The sequence below is a fragment of the Seriola dumerili genome, unplaced genomic scaffold (genome assembly GCF_002260705.1).
Source record: "Seriola dumerili isolate Sdu_G_001 unplaced genomic scaffold, Sdu_1.0 BDQW01000018.1, whole genome shotgun sequence".
Taxonomy (NCBI): domain Eukaryota; kingdom Metazoa; phylum Chordata; class Actinopteri; order Carangiformes; family Carangidae; genus Seriola; species Seriola dumerili.
The window spans coordinates 16,889-33,768 of NW_019174273.1; the positions used below are offsets into that span (position 1 = coordinate 16,889).

At 41.6% G+C, this 16,880-nt stretch overlaps 2 protein-coding genes across 2 annotated transcripts; one reads left to right on the forward strand and one right to left on the reverse strand.

Moving 5' to 3' along the window:
- Positions 1-506: 506 nt before the first annotated feature.
- Positions 507-11,017, reverse strand: osbpl11 (oxysterol binding protein like 11). The gene is made up of 13 exons (XM_022760818.1): positions 10,623-11,017; positions 10,184-10,252; positions 9,812-9,987; positions 9,409-9,488; positions 8,520-8,708; positions 7,221-7,419; positions 6,079-6,224; positions 5,679-5,819; positions 4,629-5,088; positions 4,167-4,353; positions 3,902-4,084; positions 3,547-3,700; positions 507-2,937 (listed from the first exon to the last, which is right to left on the reverse strand). The coding sequence occupies exons 1-13, from the start codon at positions 10,736-10,738 to the stop codon at positions 2,881-2,883; spliced, it is 2,157 nt and encodes a 718-aa protein (XP_022616539.1). The 5' UTR covers positions 10,739-11,017; the 3' UTR covers positions 507-2,880.
- Positions 11,018-12,099: 1,082 nt separating this feature from the next.
- Positions 12,100-16,599, forward strand: LOC111232722 (glycerol-3-phosphate dehydrogenase [NAD(+)], cytoplasmic-like). The gene is made up of 8 exons (XM_022760359.1): positions 12,100-12,208; positions 13,088-13,265; positions 13,999-14,139; positions 14,377-14,515; positions 14,654-14,766; positions 14,869-15,102; positions 15,196-15,302; positions 15,980-16,599. Exons 1-8 carry the CDS (start codon positions 12,168-12,170, stop codon positions 16,074-16,076), a joined length of 1,050 nt encoding a protein of 349 aa, XP_022616080.1. The 5' UTR covers positions 12,100-12,167; the 3' UTR covers positions 16,077-16,599.
- Positions 16,600-16,880: the final 281 nt, after the last annotated feature.

Sequence of the window (16,880 nt, forward strand, 5' to 3'; positions counted from 1 at the left end):
TCGGCATTGGTTTTCATCATAAGTTGTGTAAGCAGCAGCAGCCGCAGCCGCTCTGGCGCCATCTGCTGGTGCTCCATTAGATTTCACCTTGAGGGAGGATCCCCTTATTAAACAGCAGTGAAGCCACATATGAAAACAACAGAATGGAAGCCAGAGCTTAGTCTGTTTAGTTCTTTCATTGCCTTTGCAAAGTGACCACATAATTTGACTTTCAATTCTAATACTTTCAATAAGGATTTGCTATGGTAATATAGTTAAGGGAGGGGATCCATCATTGATTCTTGAAGTTAGGGCACTTTGAATTCTTTTGGTCCAATTCAGTATTTCCAAAGTATCACCTTTCTCTGTTTTGTGTCTTAGGGCATTTGAAGCACAGCTGTTTGGTGGACTTGTGTTGATGTATGTTTCATTTTCTTGTACTTTGGGAAAAAAAAAACATGTTTCACATATTTAGGGGTGAAAGAGCAGAGAAGGAAGAATGGAAGAAACTCACCAGAGGACCAAACTTGTTACACAGTTAACAACTGATACGCAATTTATTTGATTATTATCACACATGTCCATTTTTCTACAACATCAGGTTTCCATCCATGTCAGTGCATTTCATAGGTCAGCAAGACAACCAGTAGAATTCAAAACCAAGAAAATGTCAAAAACCTGGAATAAAAGTGCTTCACCCACTTCTAACATCAAGCACTGGTTCTTAAAAAGAAACAAACACAAAAAAAAAACAAAAAAACACACACACACAAATAATACATCTGCCATTTTGCATCTGTCAGGTAAGTAACTGATGAAAATGATGTGCTCCGTAGCTGGAAGACACACACAGAAAGAGTTTGCATAAGGCACCAAGACTTGGAGGGAGTAGCTTATCAATGGCAGGGTGGATTTCCTCTTTCTGTAGATAAATTGTTCTTACTTGATACTGGGATGTTTTGAGAGTGTGAGAGTGAAATTTAGTTTTAGGGGGAAAAAAAAAAAAAAAAAAAAAAAGTTCTTTACAGGTACATCACAGTATAGAAGACTGGAATTACTTCCAAAAGAAAAACGCAAACACTGATGGAACAAGAAATGTTAACATCTCTATACAAAAAAGTGGCTCTAAAAATAAGAGCAATTAAAGCGTAAAATGTGGGGGTTGGGCGGGGCATTCAAAGTAATATTTATTTGCATTACAAAACAAGCAAATTTGGTTAAAAGCTTTTACAACAGACTGGAGATTGAACTTATGCAGACACGGGAGCAGAATACTTTCCTGCAAATGACTGTGAACAGAGACACTTTGCTACCATGCATGAGGGACCTCCATCCATCCACTCCTAAACCACTAAACTAAAAACAGAGAAAGACAGGGGGGAGTAATCTATAGACGCATTCCCATGCGACTCGGTCATTTGTGTATTTAAAATTTGGTTATTCGTCAGCTGGTCTACGACATGCCACATTCCAGCAGCGTGACTTCATTCAATATATCAATTTTAATAGCATCAAACAACAAGTAAACAAATTATAATTTAGAGAGAAAATGCAAATCAATACACACTTTATATCTAAATGCACACAATCATCTGATATTGATTCTAAAGGATCAGTGGAAGTGTTACATCGCTAAAGGATTATTCCACCAATTTATTTTAGGTGTATTCATAAGCAGGATATTAAGAATTAGTGCTTGATAACACACTATAGTGCAGTACATAAGGGACATTTTAAAATGGTTATAGATGAGTAGTGTTCATCAGCAATTTATAGCTTCTCCTATAAGGTTATATTTTATATTATTACAACTGTCTTTCACTTTATTGTCATCCATTATCTGTTCATACACCAGCCTCCACAGGAGTCAAAGCTGTTGTCAAATACATTAATTAAATCTACATTATATTGTGTTATAAACCAATAATTACATGTTTATATGCCACCTATGCCATTGTGATGTCATCAGGGTTATCTTGAGTTGGGCTTTCAGACTTCAAATTTATAACAGAAAGCCTGAAAGCGCTGATGGGAATTGTAGGCTCAGGTGTTTTGGGGCTTAACCCTTTCTAGGAACTGAAAGTCGGAGTATCTTCATCTCTGCTGTTTTGGTTTTGATTTTTGCAAAGTGCGTCAGCTTCATGACTAAGTCGATATTTTGGGAATCACACCTTCTTGCTGAGATCAGATTTGATGTCGAACCCTTCCATATGAAGCAACAGCCAGAACCCTGTTAGCTTAGTCTAGCATAAAGACTGGAAACAGGGGAGATAGAGAGCAGCAAGAGGATTAGCTACACTTAAGAGATCAGAATATTGTGTGCATGTAGATATACTGATTTACAGTGGAAGTATTGCAAACTGTAACTTTACATTGAAATACACTGACTCCAATTTACAGCAGTTTCATTGCACTCATTTTTCTTTGTGTTGAATATCTTATTATAGGAAGAGACTCCTCAAAAGTCATTTCACCATTGTGTGTTTCCACATCTTAAAAAAAAAAAAAGAAGAAGAAGAAAAGAACCATATCCAGGTTGATCAGCAGAACCCAAACTTAGAGGATCATTCATCAGACTATCTTAAGGCTGTGTAAATAAGAGTACCATTACCTGTACAAGAATATGTTTTCATTGACATTGGATTGTAAAAAAAACTGATCAGCAGTACAAAAGCTTGTACTTCGAGGCTTCGTGAACATCATGAGCGAGATTTGAGAACACCTTCAGTCGTGCTGTCTCTCTGTCCTTCTCCCCATGTCGCATTCGTCTGTACGTCAGTGCAGGTCACGCTCTCATTTCATAACCGTCAACCACGTGTCTGTGCAAACACAGACACGCACACACTCACACACGCATTCCTGAATCTACAGTATTGACATCCAAGATAGACACTGAAGGAGCTAGGATTTGAATGTAGAGTTTTTCCAGAGTGGTTTGTGATAAGCCCAGCCTTCGCCCTGTAGGAGGAGGAGAGAAAACTATGGTCAATATATTCTGGTTTGCAGCTGAGGTTTAATAATTCATTTGTGCATTGAGTCAGCAAATCCATTTAATCCGATGAAGTCAGCCATCCCATCAGGAAGTTTGTTTCGGGTTGGGAATGATTTGATAAAGAAAAAAGAAATTTACTTGTGGTGGGGGGATGGTGCAGTGCGTGACCCACGTGCATGCAGAGACTCGTGCACTTTAGAGGGGGGCCCGGGTTATTTTCTGATGCTACACAAAGCTAGCTGCAGTCTTTTTTGTTTTTGTGTAGTTGAGTCTAAACTCATCAAAGTCGTCCAACTTGAGTCCAAGTGTTTAAATGACCCAGATTCAAAGGGAATTTAAAATAGCTTTGTGCAAGGTGAGAACCCTGTGAAACGGAGAACCTCCAACTGGAAACAGAAATTATGCTCAAGGTGATTTAAAATTTATTTAGAGTCAGCAGAGATAGCCTGAGCACAGATGACCTTTAACAGACCGCAGTCTCCAGTATCCTGTTGCTCCGTTGCCAAATCTTCACAACACTTAAAACAAATCGAGCAGCAGCATAGCTGTAAGTGTGTTGCGTTTATCTTGCTCACCTCTCTGTCGAAGTATCTGGTCCTCCAAGCGGTTTCAGTCTCAGCGCGGTGCCGCTCCTCCGTCCTCTGCCTCTCCTCGAGAATCCGCTTGTGCTCTGTGGCTTTGTCGATGTCCTTCTGCCGCAAGGACTCAGTCACATGCTGCCACAGACGCCTGCGTCACAAAAATTATAAAGTGAATCAGACACAGAAGTATTCAACCGTTTAGCTGTTGCAGAGACCAGACAATGTAATGACAACACACTGTCAACAAAAGAGAGCATGTTACTCAGGTCTGTCTAAATAACAAGCTTTTAACAGGATATCACTAAACTAAGAAGTAACATCCACAGGGTACGAGTCCACTTCTTCTGACCTGGATTCAGTTGGTCCCTGTTTCTCAATCGGCCGAACTTGCTTCCTCGTCACAGGCAGCTTGGTGACGTCCACCACCCTCGTCTCTCCACTGGTGTAGCTGAACTCCAAGACTCCGTTCCACTCGCCCTGCACACGACACACCACCGCGTTGGTAGTGTTGTGCTTCACCTCCGCTGTTACCCTACATTTGGAACGGCAAATCTGAATGAGTAAAAGCATGCCTACAAGCAGCAGTACAGGATTAGAACAACAGAGGGACTTACTTGTGCAGTTTGCCGCCATAAAAGGGTTTAGTCTGGAAAGTGATGATCGCTGAGTAGCCTGACTTGGCGCAGCTGATGTTGACTTTGCCGCCCAGTTCCACCCAGGGAACAGTGAGGATGGAGCGCGCGTACGCGCACGGCAGCGTGAAGGTGTACTCTTCATCATGCTCCAGCAAATACAGGCAACCTGGAGGAATAATGAAGACAGAAACATCAGGTGCAAATTGCAAAACGATGCCAACAGATTTACCAGGTGTGATTTCTGCCCTAATTAAGAAGCACAGAACTAGCCAAAAGGAGGTCTCTTATTTTGATTACACTGAGCCATTTGCCTGAAGAACGAGGCAGGAAGGCCCCTTGCTTTTTCCCCAAACCCCCATTCTAACTATGTGTCAGTTAAAAATGTTTCTGATGGCCTTACTACTCTTCTTGTGTGCTGATACAAAAACTATATTGGCTCACCTTCACCTATCATGGATACGCCAATGGACATCCCCATGAACTTGCTCTTGGTCCACACATGCGTGTTCACACACATCCGCCTCTCCTGGCATTCAGCGTAGAACCCAGACACAGGGGGGTGATGTGACACCTGCTCTGCCACAAAGCGCACTTGGTAGGGGTCCTGGGAAGCGGCCGGTTCGGCGCTTCCCTGCGAGGGCTCCTTGGAGGCCTCTGGTGTCTTGGGTACCTTCCAGGAGCAGTGGAAGGTCTCGCCGATGATGGGGTTGTAGGGCTTCTTGGCGATGGCGCCCTTGCGGCCTTCGTGGAAGGAGGTGAGGTAGTACTCCACAAACCGGACCATGCGGTCCTCCGGGCTGCTGCCGTCGGTGATGGCCACAAAGAGTTCCGGGTGTGACATGAAGTCGGCGTACATCTCCAGCAGAGAGCGCTTCTCTAGGATGAAGGTGGGGAGGACCACCTGGGAGGAAGTTCAAAATAAATATGATCCCTGTGTTTATTATTTCTTTTAGTTAGAATGACCCAGGATGCACCAATTGCAAGATCATAACCATTTTGTCCATTACCACATTATCTACCATCAGTAAATCGAACAACTGACGATGTAATGAGCACCTGACATGACCTTGGGGTCACATTGTCTCCTAGATCTCCTAGATCTCAGGTAAGCCAGATAAATGCGATAAATCAGAAACCCAAGAGGAGGATATCCAAATACTAGAACAAACTGACACTAGAAGATAGAGTGTCTATCTAGGACTCAATTCTTGGTGTTAAGTGTGTGTCCAGGACGAGTAATTACATGGAAAGAAGTGCTGGGAGAATAAACAATTCTAGTCACCCCTATCATTTTTGGCAAAGTATAAACTGAAGGATAATGTGGGTGACTTCAATTTCATACTTCAGTGATGCATATTACAGCATAAACTTCTTACACCTCTCACTGTGGGATTACTGATCCAAAATCACCAACCTAATTCCCTCAAACACTAATCTAGACAAACTGTTTGGCTTGTTTTGCTGCTTGACAGTACATGGAACTTGACCTACCCGCGTGAGGTCCATGCCCAGCTTCAGCTGGGACAGCAAGTGTAGGATAACGCTGCGCTCCTCCTCCACAGCACCCAGGTCCTCCTCCTTGTCTGTGAAGGAGTCCTCTGCCTCATCCTCTGCATCTATGTCTTCCTGTTCCTGAGAGAGGGAAGGGAGGGGGATTGGGATTTATTCAACAACCTGCTTGAATGACTCCACAGGGGTTGGAAGTAAGTGATTTTTTATGTTGTGGGAGACTGAATAACTGCTGTAAAAAAGTTGCAAATGGAAATTGAACAGTTTCCTGTTGCATCAAGAGAAATAAATATCATATCAACATCCTAATAACTAAAGCTTTTTCTGGTGTAGATTTTAGCTGCTTACTGGGGGAGAAAGGGTGTCATTTCCTTGGTCTTACCCCAGAGAAGCTGCAGGACTCGGGGCTGCTGAGCTCCAGTCGGCTCCCCTCCAGCGGGCCCTCCCCTGTCGTGAAGCTGCCCAGGGAGCTGCTGCCGTTCTTCAGGATGTCAGGCAGCTTGGGCTCCAGCCACTCGATGGTGGGTCCTACGGTGGACGGGGAGTGCACAGTGGCAGGTTCAGAGCTACTCATGGTACTACCCCCCCCCCTCCCTCCCAAAGCCCTCCGACACTCACAGCTGCACACACACCTACACACACACACACACACACACTCGTAGTTCTACACTCGGCCTACCATTTGCCACGCAACACCCAACTACTGCCCGACTGCTGACTGGACAGATGGCTATTTCTCAGACAGCTGCCCAAGACCAAAAGACTGTAACCCAACCCATCCAACAAGCCGAGTATCAGGATACTTTGGCCCCGCCGACAGGAAACATCCTCATCCTCTGATTGGCTAAAGCCTCTCAGTATGGCCTGGGCATTTTTTTTATGTATGTGCAGAAGTGGGCAGATCTCATTCAAATTCACCTTGTGCGTCGTTGGACAACTTAATCTGATTGGCTGCTGCGATGAGTCTGGCCTAATGAAATATACATAGAGTAATGGGATCTGCTGTGAAAAAGTGGGACATTACCTGGACATTTCAAATCAACCTAAATAGAGAGGGGCGAGATACCAGCAAGTCAGACACTTCATTTTAGGCTCTCCAACATGCTACTGTGTTACGTGTTAAGAGTTCGTCAACGTGAAGCTCTATGAAACTGTCCTCAAAGTGTTACTGATGGATATTTTAACCATCTGAGATCTAATTACCTTCGAGACAGGTGGTAAGAATAGGTACAGTTCCTCATCAATAATGCAAAATAATTCCACTGTCCAGCCAAACGCAAACTGTTGCATCTCAATTGGTTGCATTTGTCGTACGTCTTGCATGTGGAGCAGCTTATTTAGAGGACAAAGACACTTAATCCGCAGAGTCTAATAGCAGAAATACTCACTTCCTGAAAAAAAAAAGTGGTTGGCATACATGTACGTTGTTGTTAGAATAACCAGCAAATGCATAAACGAATTAAGATGAGGCAACAACCTCCATATCCTGACAAACAATTTATACAGAAACAGCCCTCCACTGACCTCCCAGGGAGCCTCTCTGCCTGGCCACCTGCTGTAGGTGAAGGATGTGCAGGCACTCGTTGAGGCAGTTCATGGTCGCCATGGAAGTGGCCTTGAGCATCAGCAGATCCTGGTCTAGAGGGGAGAGGCCGGGGGCTGCGGGCAAGCCCTCGATACTCTGGATCAGGTCTCGGTGCTGGCCCTGGGCCTGGCTCATCATCTGGAAGTAGATAGTGGGGAAAAAAATGATGTGTCAAGATTAATAATAGCAAAAACATTACCATTAAAAATTAGCCTTCTACTTTAGTTAACTTTACATTCATTTTTAGATCTACACGTTTATGTTGGGTCTTTATTTGTATCTCTGCTTAAAAGCTGAAAATTAAATCCCTTTAACTAACTTCCATGTTATGATTAAGGGTCCCGAGAAGAAGAAAATCCATAGAGAACAAGAAGCATGACTGATCCCGACTGTGCTGCTGTGGTCTACTGAGGTTGAGACAAAGACAACAGCACTCTCTGGTGGAGAATCTGCGTCATCCAAATGGGTCAAAGTGAAGAGGAGAATTCACGGCTGCGAACCAAGTCCTAAATATTTTACCTTTACAACTGCATGTCTTGTAGGAACATACTGTTTGCTTGTACTTCTAAGAAGCCCTTTAAGAGATCAAAATTTCATTTAGGCAACGTCGCATTGCACAAAAGTTTAAACATTAATGAAACATTGTGTAGCAAGTAGAGAGCCAGCATCATTATTTCCTGCTCATCTAATTCATCTCCACACATTATGAATCAGACTCACCATAATATTCATGGCGCAACATTTGTGAAATTCATATGGCAACAGGAACAGGACATGGCAGAGGTTTTGAAGATGCTGTTGGCTACAGCTTTGGTTGCATAACAGATACATCAAACCTCCCAGAGACAGAATCTCATCAAAATCTAACTGCATTTCGATTGGATCAGCTTCATTTTTTCTTGGTTTAACTTGTAATCTAGATTTCTGCCAAATAGCAGATTAAAAACTTGTCCTTAATGTCCATAATTTAATTTTGCCTATGTACATCCTGTACCCTGCTACATGTACACTGTAATGAGCATGGTGGGTCACAGGGAGTGTAATGACGTAATCTAAAAACTTCAAACTAAGACTTTTCTGAATGGATCTTTAATCACCCACACAACACAAATAAACACGATGTCCTGAATGATACGTTAACCGATGTAACTGCAAAAACACAAGATTCTGAGAAAAACAACATCAACACATTTGTGTCAGCCAAGCATGCTCGCAAATGTGTCTGTGGCTTGCAGTACCTCTCTGGCGTCCATGAGGTGGTCTGGCAGCAGGGACCTCTTGCTGGAGTAAAGCGACGAGCCCTTGTGGACCTGCGACCAGCCGAATAAGGAGGCAGGGTTTTGGCTGGGCCGGCGCAGGGACATCGGTGAGCTGCCGCTGCCTTGAGATGCCATAGAGTAGCTCCGGGACTTGGGTGGGGGATTACTCTGAACAATGGGGAAAAAACATTTCAAAAAAGGTTATATGTTGTTAGGCTATGTTTATGGTTTAGCTCAGTCTCAGATGTGGAAGACCAATGCACAACTAAGAAATGAGGCACAACAAGCAATAAAGATCTGAAATGTAATTTTCAAAAGGTGTAAATTACAGTCAAGCATATTACAGTTACAGTAACAGTGCATACACCTGCTGTAAAAACCATCTTGTCATTTGTTGACTATTCCAAGCCACAGCCAAAAAGAGCACCTTGGGAAGTTCTCATGTATCTCAACCCCATTAAAAGAGGTTGTGGGCAGTGTACTAGAGTGTAGATCAATATCCAGATCAATACTAGTGATTACTGTGCTTACACACAGGGTAAAACCTGATACATTTTTACATCAACATGAATATTCCACAGCTGTGCAGATTTTTGCCCTGCAACTTGCTTTGTTCGATTGCTTCTTTGGCATATGAGGAAGGAAAGAAGGAAACTGAAAACTGTCCAGCTCACATCCGCTCTGTGAGAAAGTCACATGTTTTATTTGGATCATCACACATTATTTATATAATACAGTGTAACAGTACTAACGCAGAGCAGGCCTTCGGTGTGTATATATACTGTATATATAGTGATCCTTACAAACATCAACATGTAGCTCTGTCAATATGTGTTCATGTGCACGCCAAACATATTAACTGTCTTACCTTCCCCATGGCCTCTGTGTGGTGTTGTGTGCAGATCTGCAGTCTGCTCACCCAGTGCTGCCTCTCTTTGGCATCGGTGGCTGAAAGACGCATATAAAAGAAAAACAAGAAAGCAAAACCATGTTACAGTTACTCTAGGATGATCTTACTCAGCATCAATTCCTGTGTGCTTCTGCCTCGCCGGCAGCAGATAATGGAAAACATTCAGATCAATACTGTATGGACTTGATGGATGGTGATGAGAGTATGCCTGGACGTACAAATAGAGCTGACAAGCAACAATAAGGTGAGAATGAAAGCTCAAAGAGGAGCAAGCTTACATGATACACTCTGGTCTGTAAGAGAAATATGCTAAGACATAAATGTCAAGAAGGCAGTGTGTGTATTTAAGACAGGTACCCACCCCTGAGCTTGTACTGCTCCCCGCTGATAGCGTTGACTGTGAAGGTATGCGAGTCCTCGTCACTGGGGGAGATGACGGCCCCTGCCAGGGGGAGCATGCCCCTGGGCTTCTGGGGCCGAGACTGCTCATTGACAAAGTACTCCAGCAAACCCGCCTCATTGTTTAAGACAAAGAACCTGAAAATAACAACCACCACAACAATGTCTGTCCACTGTATAAACCACCATGGCATTACTTGAAGTGGATTAGTCTGGATTACAATAATGAACTTGGCTGAAAGTTGATGGTGAAATCTTATAAGACAGTTCCCTTGTCTTAACCTTATATACCTTTTAGATTAACATTATAGCAAACAAAGGTCTAAAATCTCACCTGTATTGCCACCCTGTCACCAGATTGGTGTATTTCATTAAATAGCCATCAATATTCTCCATGTGATCACTGCCATGAGACATAAGGAGACAAAGAATACTTGTTAAAATACCTGGACTGAGTACACACCCATATACAAACAAAGGTAAATACACAAATCAATCACAGAGTTTTGCCTAGTGACAGTTTTGCTCAAATGGCAACATAATGCAACTGTTATCTTTCTGATAAGAAAGCTAATTTAATCATAAACTTATGAGCAAAATTAGTCAGTCATTGGAGAGTCCAAACACATGATGATTCACCATTTATAAAAACACAACAATATGTATAAATCACATTTATGCTGCTTGTGACTTACTGTGGACAAACCAAAATACGCCTTAGATGTGAAGACTAGCTTAATGCTTGAGCGTTAGCAGAATAAACAGCCACCCACCTATACTGCCAGCTTTTGGCACTTGCTCTCCCCGAGCTTGGGGTCCTGTTCTGGGGAAATACATCCAGCTTGCCTTCGCTTTCCGTGATTCTTAAAGCCGTGGTTTCCGCTTGCATAGTCACTAGCAACGCAACCCGCTTTAGACGCTAACTCAGGCTTGGTAGCGTTAGGCTAACCAGTGAAGCTAGCTAAGCTAAGTCACCACAGATTTGATTCAAGTGTCACGAGCCTCCTTTATATTACAGAGTGAAAGTGTCGGTTCATCGCTTATCGAAACGCACCACACACCCTTCAGACGCTGGACGGTTAACCTGGCTATGTTAATAAAGATTGATAAAACATGGTCTACACTGCTGATACAGGGAGTAGCTCGTTAGCCTGCTCCTGCTAGCTCGCCTGATATTTACTGCTCTGGCAGGAAAACAGTCATGTGACTCGCTCACAAGAGCAGGCTTCCGTGTTCGATTAGAATAAAAATTAAAATAGAAAAATAGCCACAAAAATCTACCAAAACCTGCTTCCATCACTTTCAAAGAAAAAAATAAAAAATAAAAAAAGAAGAAAAGAAAGAAAAGAAAAAAACGTACACAGAGAAAGCATTACATTCGTGACGAAGTTGAGATATTTTTTTGATTTAATTCGTTTTCCTGTATGCTACTGGTAGTATTTTAGTTAATAAACAAATAAGTAAATAAATAAACAGATTAATATCTAAAAGATATATTTTTGTTTTTTACTTTTACATATTTTGAGAATAGTAATATCATAATAATTTATTATTATATATATTTTTTATCTATTCATATGTGGTGAATGGGAATGATTAAATAAAAAATCAATTTTATTATATCTTATAGGCCACAGGCAATATCTTAGTTAACCTATCAATACTGTATGTGGTAAATGGGAGCAAATATATCACCGTGATTGCACCATTATAAGAAAAAAGAAAAGAAAGAAAAAAAACTTTGCTTACTTTTCCAGATATTTTTCAACATATTGACTGCAAATATTTATTGAGGTGTTTATGTATTTTCTTGTTATTGTTTATGTGTTGGAGCAGATATTGTGATTGTTTCACTAGTATTGTGTTGAAAAACCTCTTGACCGGAAGTGTCATTAAGTACCCATTTCCGCCTTGATGCCGGTTGGTTAAGATAAAATACTGGGGCCAGCAGGTTCCCATATTTCCAGTCAATAATTAATAATAAATGATTGCTTAAACATGAATGCATTATACATTAGGTTTTCCTTTCTTCTACGTGCACTCCCAGCATCCATCCAGCTTTAAAAATTAAGCCCAGTATTGAATTGTAAACCTCAAAACGCACGTGGAAATGGAAAAAGAAGTGTTACAAATGTGTCAAGACGTTTTTTTTTATGTGATTTCCACTCTTCTCACTGTAAGAGGTGTATCCTATGTGCTCGAGGGGAGGAGTGAATCAAGGAGAAATTTATAGGGCGTATGAGGAAGTTACTAAAGACGGGGTAAAAACAGAAGAGGACCTTCATTGTAACCGAGCCATAGGACTAACCACTTTCAAAATGCCCGGAAAGAAAGTCTGCATCGTTGGATCTGGAAACTGGTAACTTTTCATGTGTGTCTTAGATGCAACTTTTAGAAACAAGATCGCGTTTTTAGTCTATGTATTTGGAAGTATGCAATCAGCGCTTAACTCAACGTGAAAACTGTTTCTTAAGATTTAGACTCAAACCAGCAACATGCTATTCTTGCAATATCCTCAGGTAATTTCTCATCACATCAAAAATGGGAAACTAAAACGTCCAACTGTTGCGCATATAGCAAAACTTGTTCTGGTGAAAGCCCTGCCTCCTTGAGCAGAGTCCGGTATATATATACGTCCACATCTGGGCTGTTTCCAGCTGTTATCCTCCAGTGCTGGTTGGGCCGAGGAACTGGGCGCGTATATACATATATATATGTATATACCGAGCCAGAAGAAACACAAATATGTGGCCCAAGTATTCACCAGAATAATTTTGCTTTGTTGTGAAAGCCAGCCTTAATTCCTTTGGACAGCAGCATACATTATAACAACCTGCAAGCTGCAACATGAAAAGCCTTTTATAAGGAGGCCTGTTTACTTTGATGCCTGAGTCATAACGACCTTTCAATCCTTAATGGAAAGTTTTGCTTCACCATGCACCAATGTTTGGTCATTACATTGTTATTTACAGATTGTCTCAATAGGGAGGTTGTAGACCAATCACTGATTACTGTACATTATTTGTTCCCCATTGTTCTGCAAAATAACATTTTTTCAGTTTTGTTGAACAAAAGACCGACTATAAAATAACATTCAAACCAATGCATGAGTTTAAGTTTCCCATGTTTCTGGACCTGCAGTGTTTTGGGCAGCGTTTGCATTCTGTGAGACTTTCATAATTTCTGGTGGATTTAAATTCAACACTGATTATCTGACAATGTCCTTTACTCTCTCCAGGGGCTCCTCCATCGCCAAAATCATCGGGCGCAATGTCAAAGCGTCCAACCGCTTCGACCCAATGGTCAACATGTGGGTGTATGAAGAAATGATCGATGGGAGGAAGCTCACGGAGATCATCAATACGGATCATGAAAATGTCAAATATCTACCAGGTCACAAGCTGCCCAGGAATGTGGTAAGTGCTGTAGTGCACGGGGGAGTTTTGATAAGGAGCATTATCTTTTAATCACACAGCCCATCCCGTGTGTTGACAGCACAGGTTATGCAATTCATTGCAATCTGGAAACATACACTGATAAGAGAACTTCACTTTGACCCATGTGTCTTGTGTGTCATCTACTGTATTTGCCTTTGCCATGTAATTGGTTGCACTGTAAAGGTTTCCTGGTGTCTGTGAAGACTGAATAGATAGATAGATAGATAGATAGATAGATAGATAGATAGATAGATAGATACTTTTTTTTATCCCCTAGGGGAAATTCACGTATGCTCTTTTCCAAACTACAGAGTAGTGTAATAGACAAATTGCTTAAGCTACAACTGACTTATATAGAAGAATTTTACTCAGTGATGTCAAACATTATTAGAAAATCTTCTTCTTCTCTTCTTTTTATTTTATGTCAATAGGACCTTTTTGTGTATTGTTTTTTGTTGTTATTTTTGACGTTTATTACCTTTATCTCTGCATCTTCTCTAAAATATTAATAATAATAGCAATGAAAAGACAAAAAGTTTCCTTAAAACAAGATGGTACGTCTCAAAAAGTTTGTCTTGATACATAATAAATGTGAAAACAATTTCATACAGAGGGAAGTCAGTGGTAGAAGCTGCAGAGATTCACGTTCACACAGCATTTTGTTTGGAGTCAGCTCTCTTTGTCGACATGTCCTGCTTTGACGCCTCACTAGATCGCTGTCCCAGACATCACAGAAGCCGTCAAAGGAGCAAAGATCCTCGTGTTTGTGATCCCGCACCAGTTCATCGGCAAGCTCTGTGATCAGATGAAACCTCACATCACAGAGGGAACCATCGGGATATCGCTCATCAAAGTAAGAGCCCGGCATTGTTCTTCAAGTCACGTTTCCTGTCAGCAAAAAGAGGAAACCATCACCTGACTTCATGTTTTTCTGTGGCCACGGCATCACGGGATGTTACAGTTGAGCAACACAGAAATAAATCTTCACTCTGACACGCATCTATCATCAAGGCCAACACCCTGTCCAGGCCACTAAGTATTGTACAGAGACTCAGAAACTCTCTCTCTCTCTCTTATTATTGTCCTCCAGGGTATAGATGAGGGACCAGATGGATTGAAGCTCATCTCAGACATCATCCGAGAAAAACTGGAGATTGAGGTCAGCGTCCTGATGGGGGCCAACATCGCCAGCGAGGTGGCAGATGAGAAGTTCTGTGAAACCACCATTGGTTAGACGCTGTTAATTTAGCATTCAGCTGCATAATCTTTAACTGACGTTGCAGAGGCTGCAGTGTTACTGCCCTGTTGCCCTGACTGATGTTATGCTTGTGTCCTTTTTCTTTTTAACAAACTGTGTTCAAACGTAGGGGCCAAAAATGAGGGAAACGGCCAAATCTTCAAAGAGCTGCTTCAGACTTCCAACTTTCGCATCAACGTCGTACATGAGAGTGACACAGTGGAGCTGTGCGGAGCCTTAAAGGTAAAGGCAGCCACATATTGTGAATATTTAGTAGTTTTTATGCATTAAATCAGGAAAAAAAAAAGATGTATGGCTGTATCCTTTAATTTATTCCCCCTCCAGAATATTGTGGCGGTAGGTGCTGGATTCTGCGACGGCCTTGGTTTCGGCGACAACACCAAAGCGGCGGTGATCAGGCTGGGTCTGATGGAAATGGTCGCCTTCTCCAAACTGTTCTGCAAAAGCCAAGTGAGCTCCTCCACCTTCCTGGAAAGCTGCGGCGTGGCCGACCTCATCACCACCTGCTACGGGGGACGGAACCGTAAAGTTGCCGAGGCCTTCGTCAAAACAGCCAAGGTGAATCAGGAAGAGGAGATCGCTATTTTTTATTTTATTTATTTTGATTATTATTTCTAATTATTAATATTATTTTTATGTTTGGTTCGTCAGTCAATCGCTGAACTGGAGGCAGAAATGCTCAACGGCCAGAAGCTTCAGGGTCCCCAGACTTCAGCTGAGGTCTACAAGATCCTGCAAAAGAACGACATAGTCAACCAGTGAGTGCACTTCAAAAAAAAAACAAAATAAAACCTGCTCTTCACAATTAGTTTTCAACCGCGTCAAAATCTTAGATGCATTTACTCTGCATTTTGTTGCAATTCAACGCAACACACCAGCGATAAATTCTAGACTAACTAGACTTTATGGCATAACAGTTTTAATGGGTGTCAGTGGATTGTACGGGTGTAATAACGTGGATACAGAGTGTAGTTCTGCATTAATAAGCATAAACAGTAATGTTGATTACGTCCCTAAACATGGTGAACTGTTATTACCTATAATAAATTGGCTCTGAACATTAAATACATACTGTACACACATACATTCATATGAAAGTAAGTAACCAGAATGAATTCATCTGCATTTCTGACATTTCTGCAATCAAACAGTTAGAGTGTGCACAGCCCACGCTCCTCTCAGGTGTTTCCACTTAGGCTGCCTGATTAGACCTCTTCTGAAGACTGGATGAGGATGGTCTATGCTTGACTGACATCCTCCCCATTTTGTTAGTTTTGTTGCATTATGTGATTACCAGCCTGCATTCAGTCTGAGCTGAGGTCTAATTAGCCACAAGTGAGAACACCTGTGTGGGTGTACAGTAGAGTCCTATTATTCTACCAATATTTGAGCGTTTTATGTGGATGAAGTCTGAATAGCTGTTTCTCTCCTGTAGGTTTCCCTTGTTTGCAGCCGTCTACCAGATCTGCTTTGAGGGGAAAGAGGTGAAAGAGTTCATCACCTGTCTGCAGAACCATCCAGAACACATGTAATGTGACCAGTCTGCAGGCAGGTCCGCTGCTGCTCCTTCAGTAACAATTTACCATCACTAGAGGGTGAAAGAGGTTCATAAGGCAGAGACGCACAATACAACAAAGCAAACTCAACCACTTTTCACTTAAGATCATTTTTTATCGGTGACATTTCATTAAAAAAAACAAACAAACTATATTTGTTCTTAGCTTCGAAAGCAATTTATTTAATTGACTTTGCTCTTATTTTGCGAAAGGTTCTTTAATATTTTTTGGGCTTTTGTTCAGTGAAGTAAAAATATCAATTAAATGATACAAAGCTGTATTTTTTAACTGTGGTTGGTATAAAACTCTCTCTAAGGCAGACCACTCCACTTGTATTCTTACTGTAAGAGCTGTAAAAAGTAATTTTGTATTGTGTCACATAAATGCAACAATGTCCGTCTTGATTTCACTACATGCAAGTGTGTTTACAATCTCAAAATTATTATTTTTTTTAATCTGTATGTGGAGTTGTTTTCTCAATTAAATCAATTCATATGAATTTTAAACCGTATTTTACTCCAGAATCATCCAAATGAGCCCAGGAAGGCAAGTCTCTTCTGTATATATCAATTCCACAATCTTGTCACAAGGGGGTGCACCATTCACATCAGCGTTCTGTTAGTGATGGAAGAAGATGAAGATGGTTCATCTCCATAAGCGGCAGCAAACACAGGACTTTACGTTTGATCACAAATGAAAGCCGCTCTCCCCCTTTATTCATTCACATGCAAAACGCTGCACGCCAGTCTCGATCAGTTCTCTGATATGGGAACTTATTCC

Bases quoted from the DNA above. Each gene is read 5' to 3' on its own strand.
- osbpl11 (XM_022760818.1), bottom strand. From the start codon at position 10,738: ATGCAAGCGGAAACCACGGCTTTAAGAATCACGGAAAGCGAAGGCAAG. The intron at 5,089-5,678 runs GTAGGTCAAGTT...ACTTCCTCCCAG, and splicing joins TGGGCATGGACCTCACGCGG to GTGGTCCTCCCCACCTTCAT. The intron at 4,085-4,166 runs GTAAGTCCCTCT...TTCCAAATGTAG, and splicing joins TATGGCGGCAAACTGCACAA to GGTAACAGCGGAGGTGAAGC.
- LOC111232722 (XM_022760359.1), top strand. From the start codon at position 12,168: ATGCCCGGAAAGAAAGTCTGCATCGTTGGATCTGGAAACTG. The intron at 14,767-14,868 runs GTAAAGGCAGCC...TTCCCCCTCCAG, and splicing joins AGCTGTGCGGAGCCTTAAAG to AATATTGTGGCGGTAGGTGC. The intron at 15,103-15,195 runs GTGAATCAGGAA...TTGGTTCGTCAG, and splicing joins CCTTCGTCAAAACAGCCAAG to TCAATCGCTGAACTGGAGGC.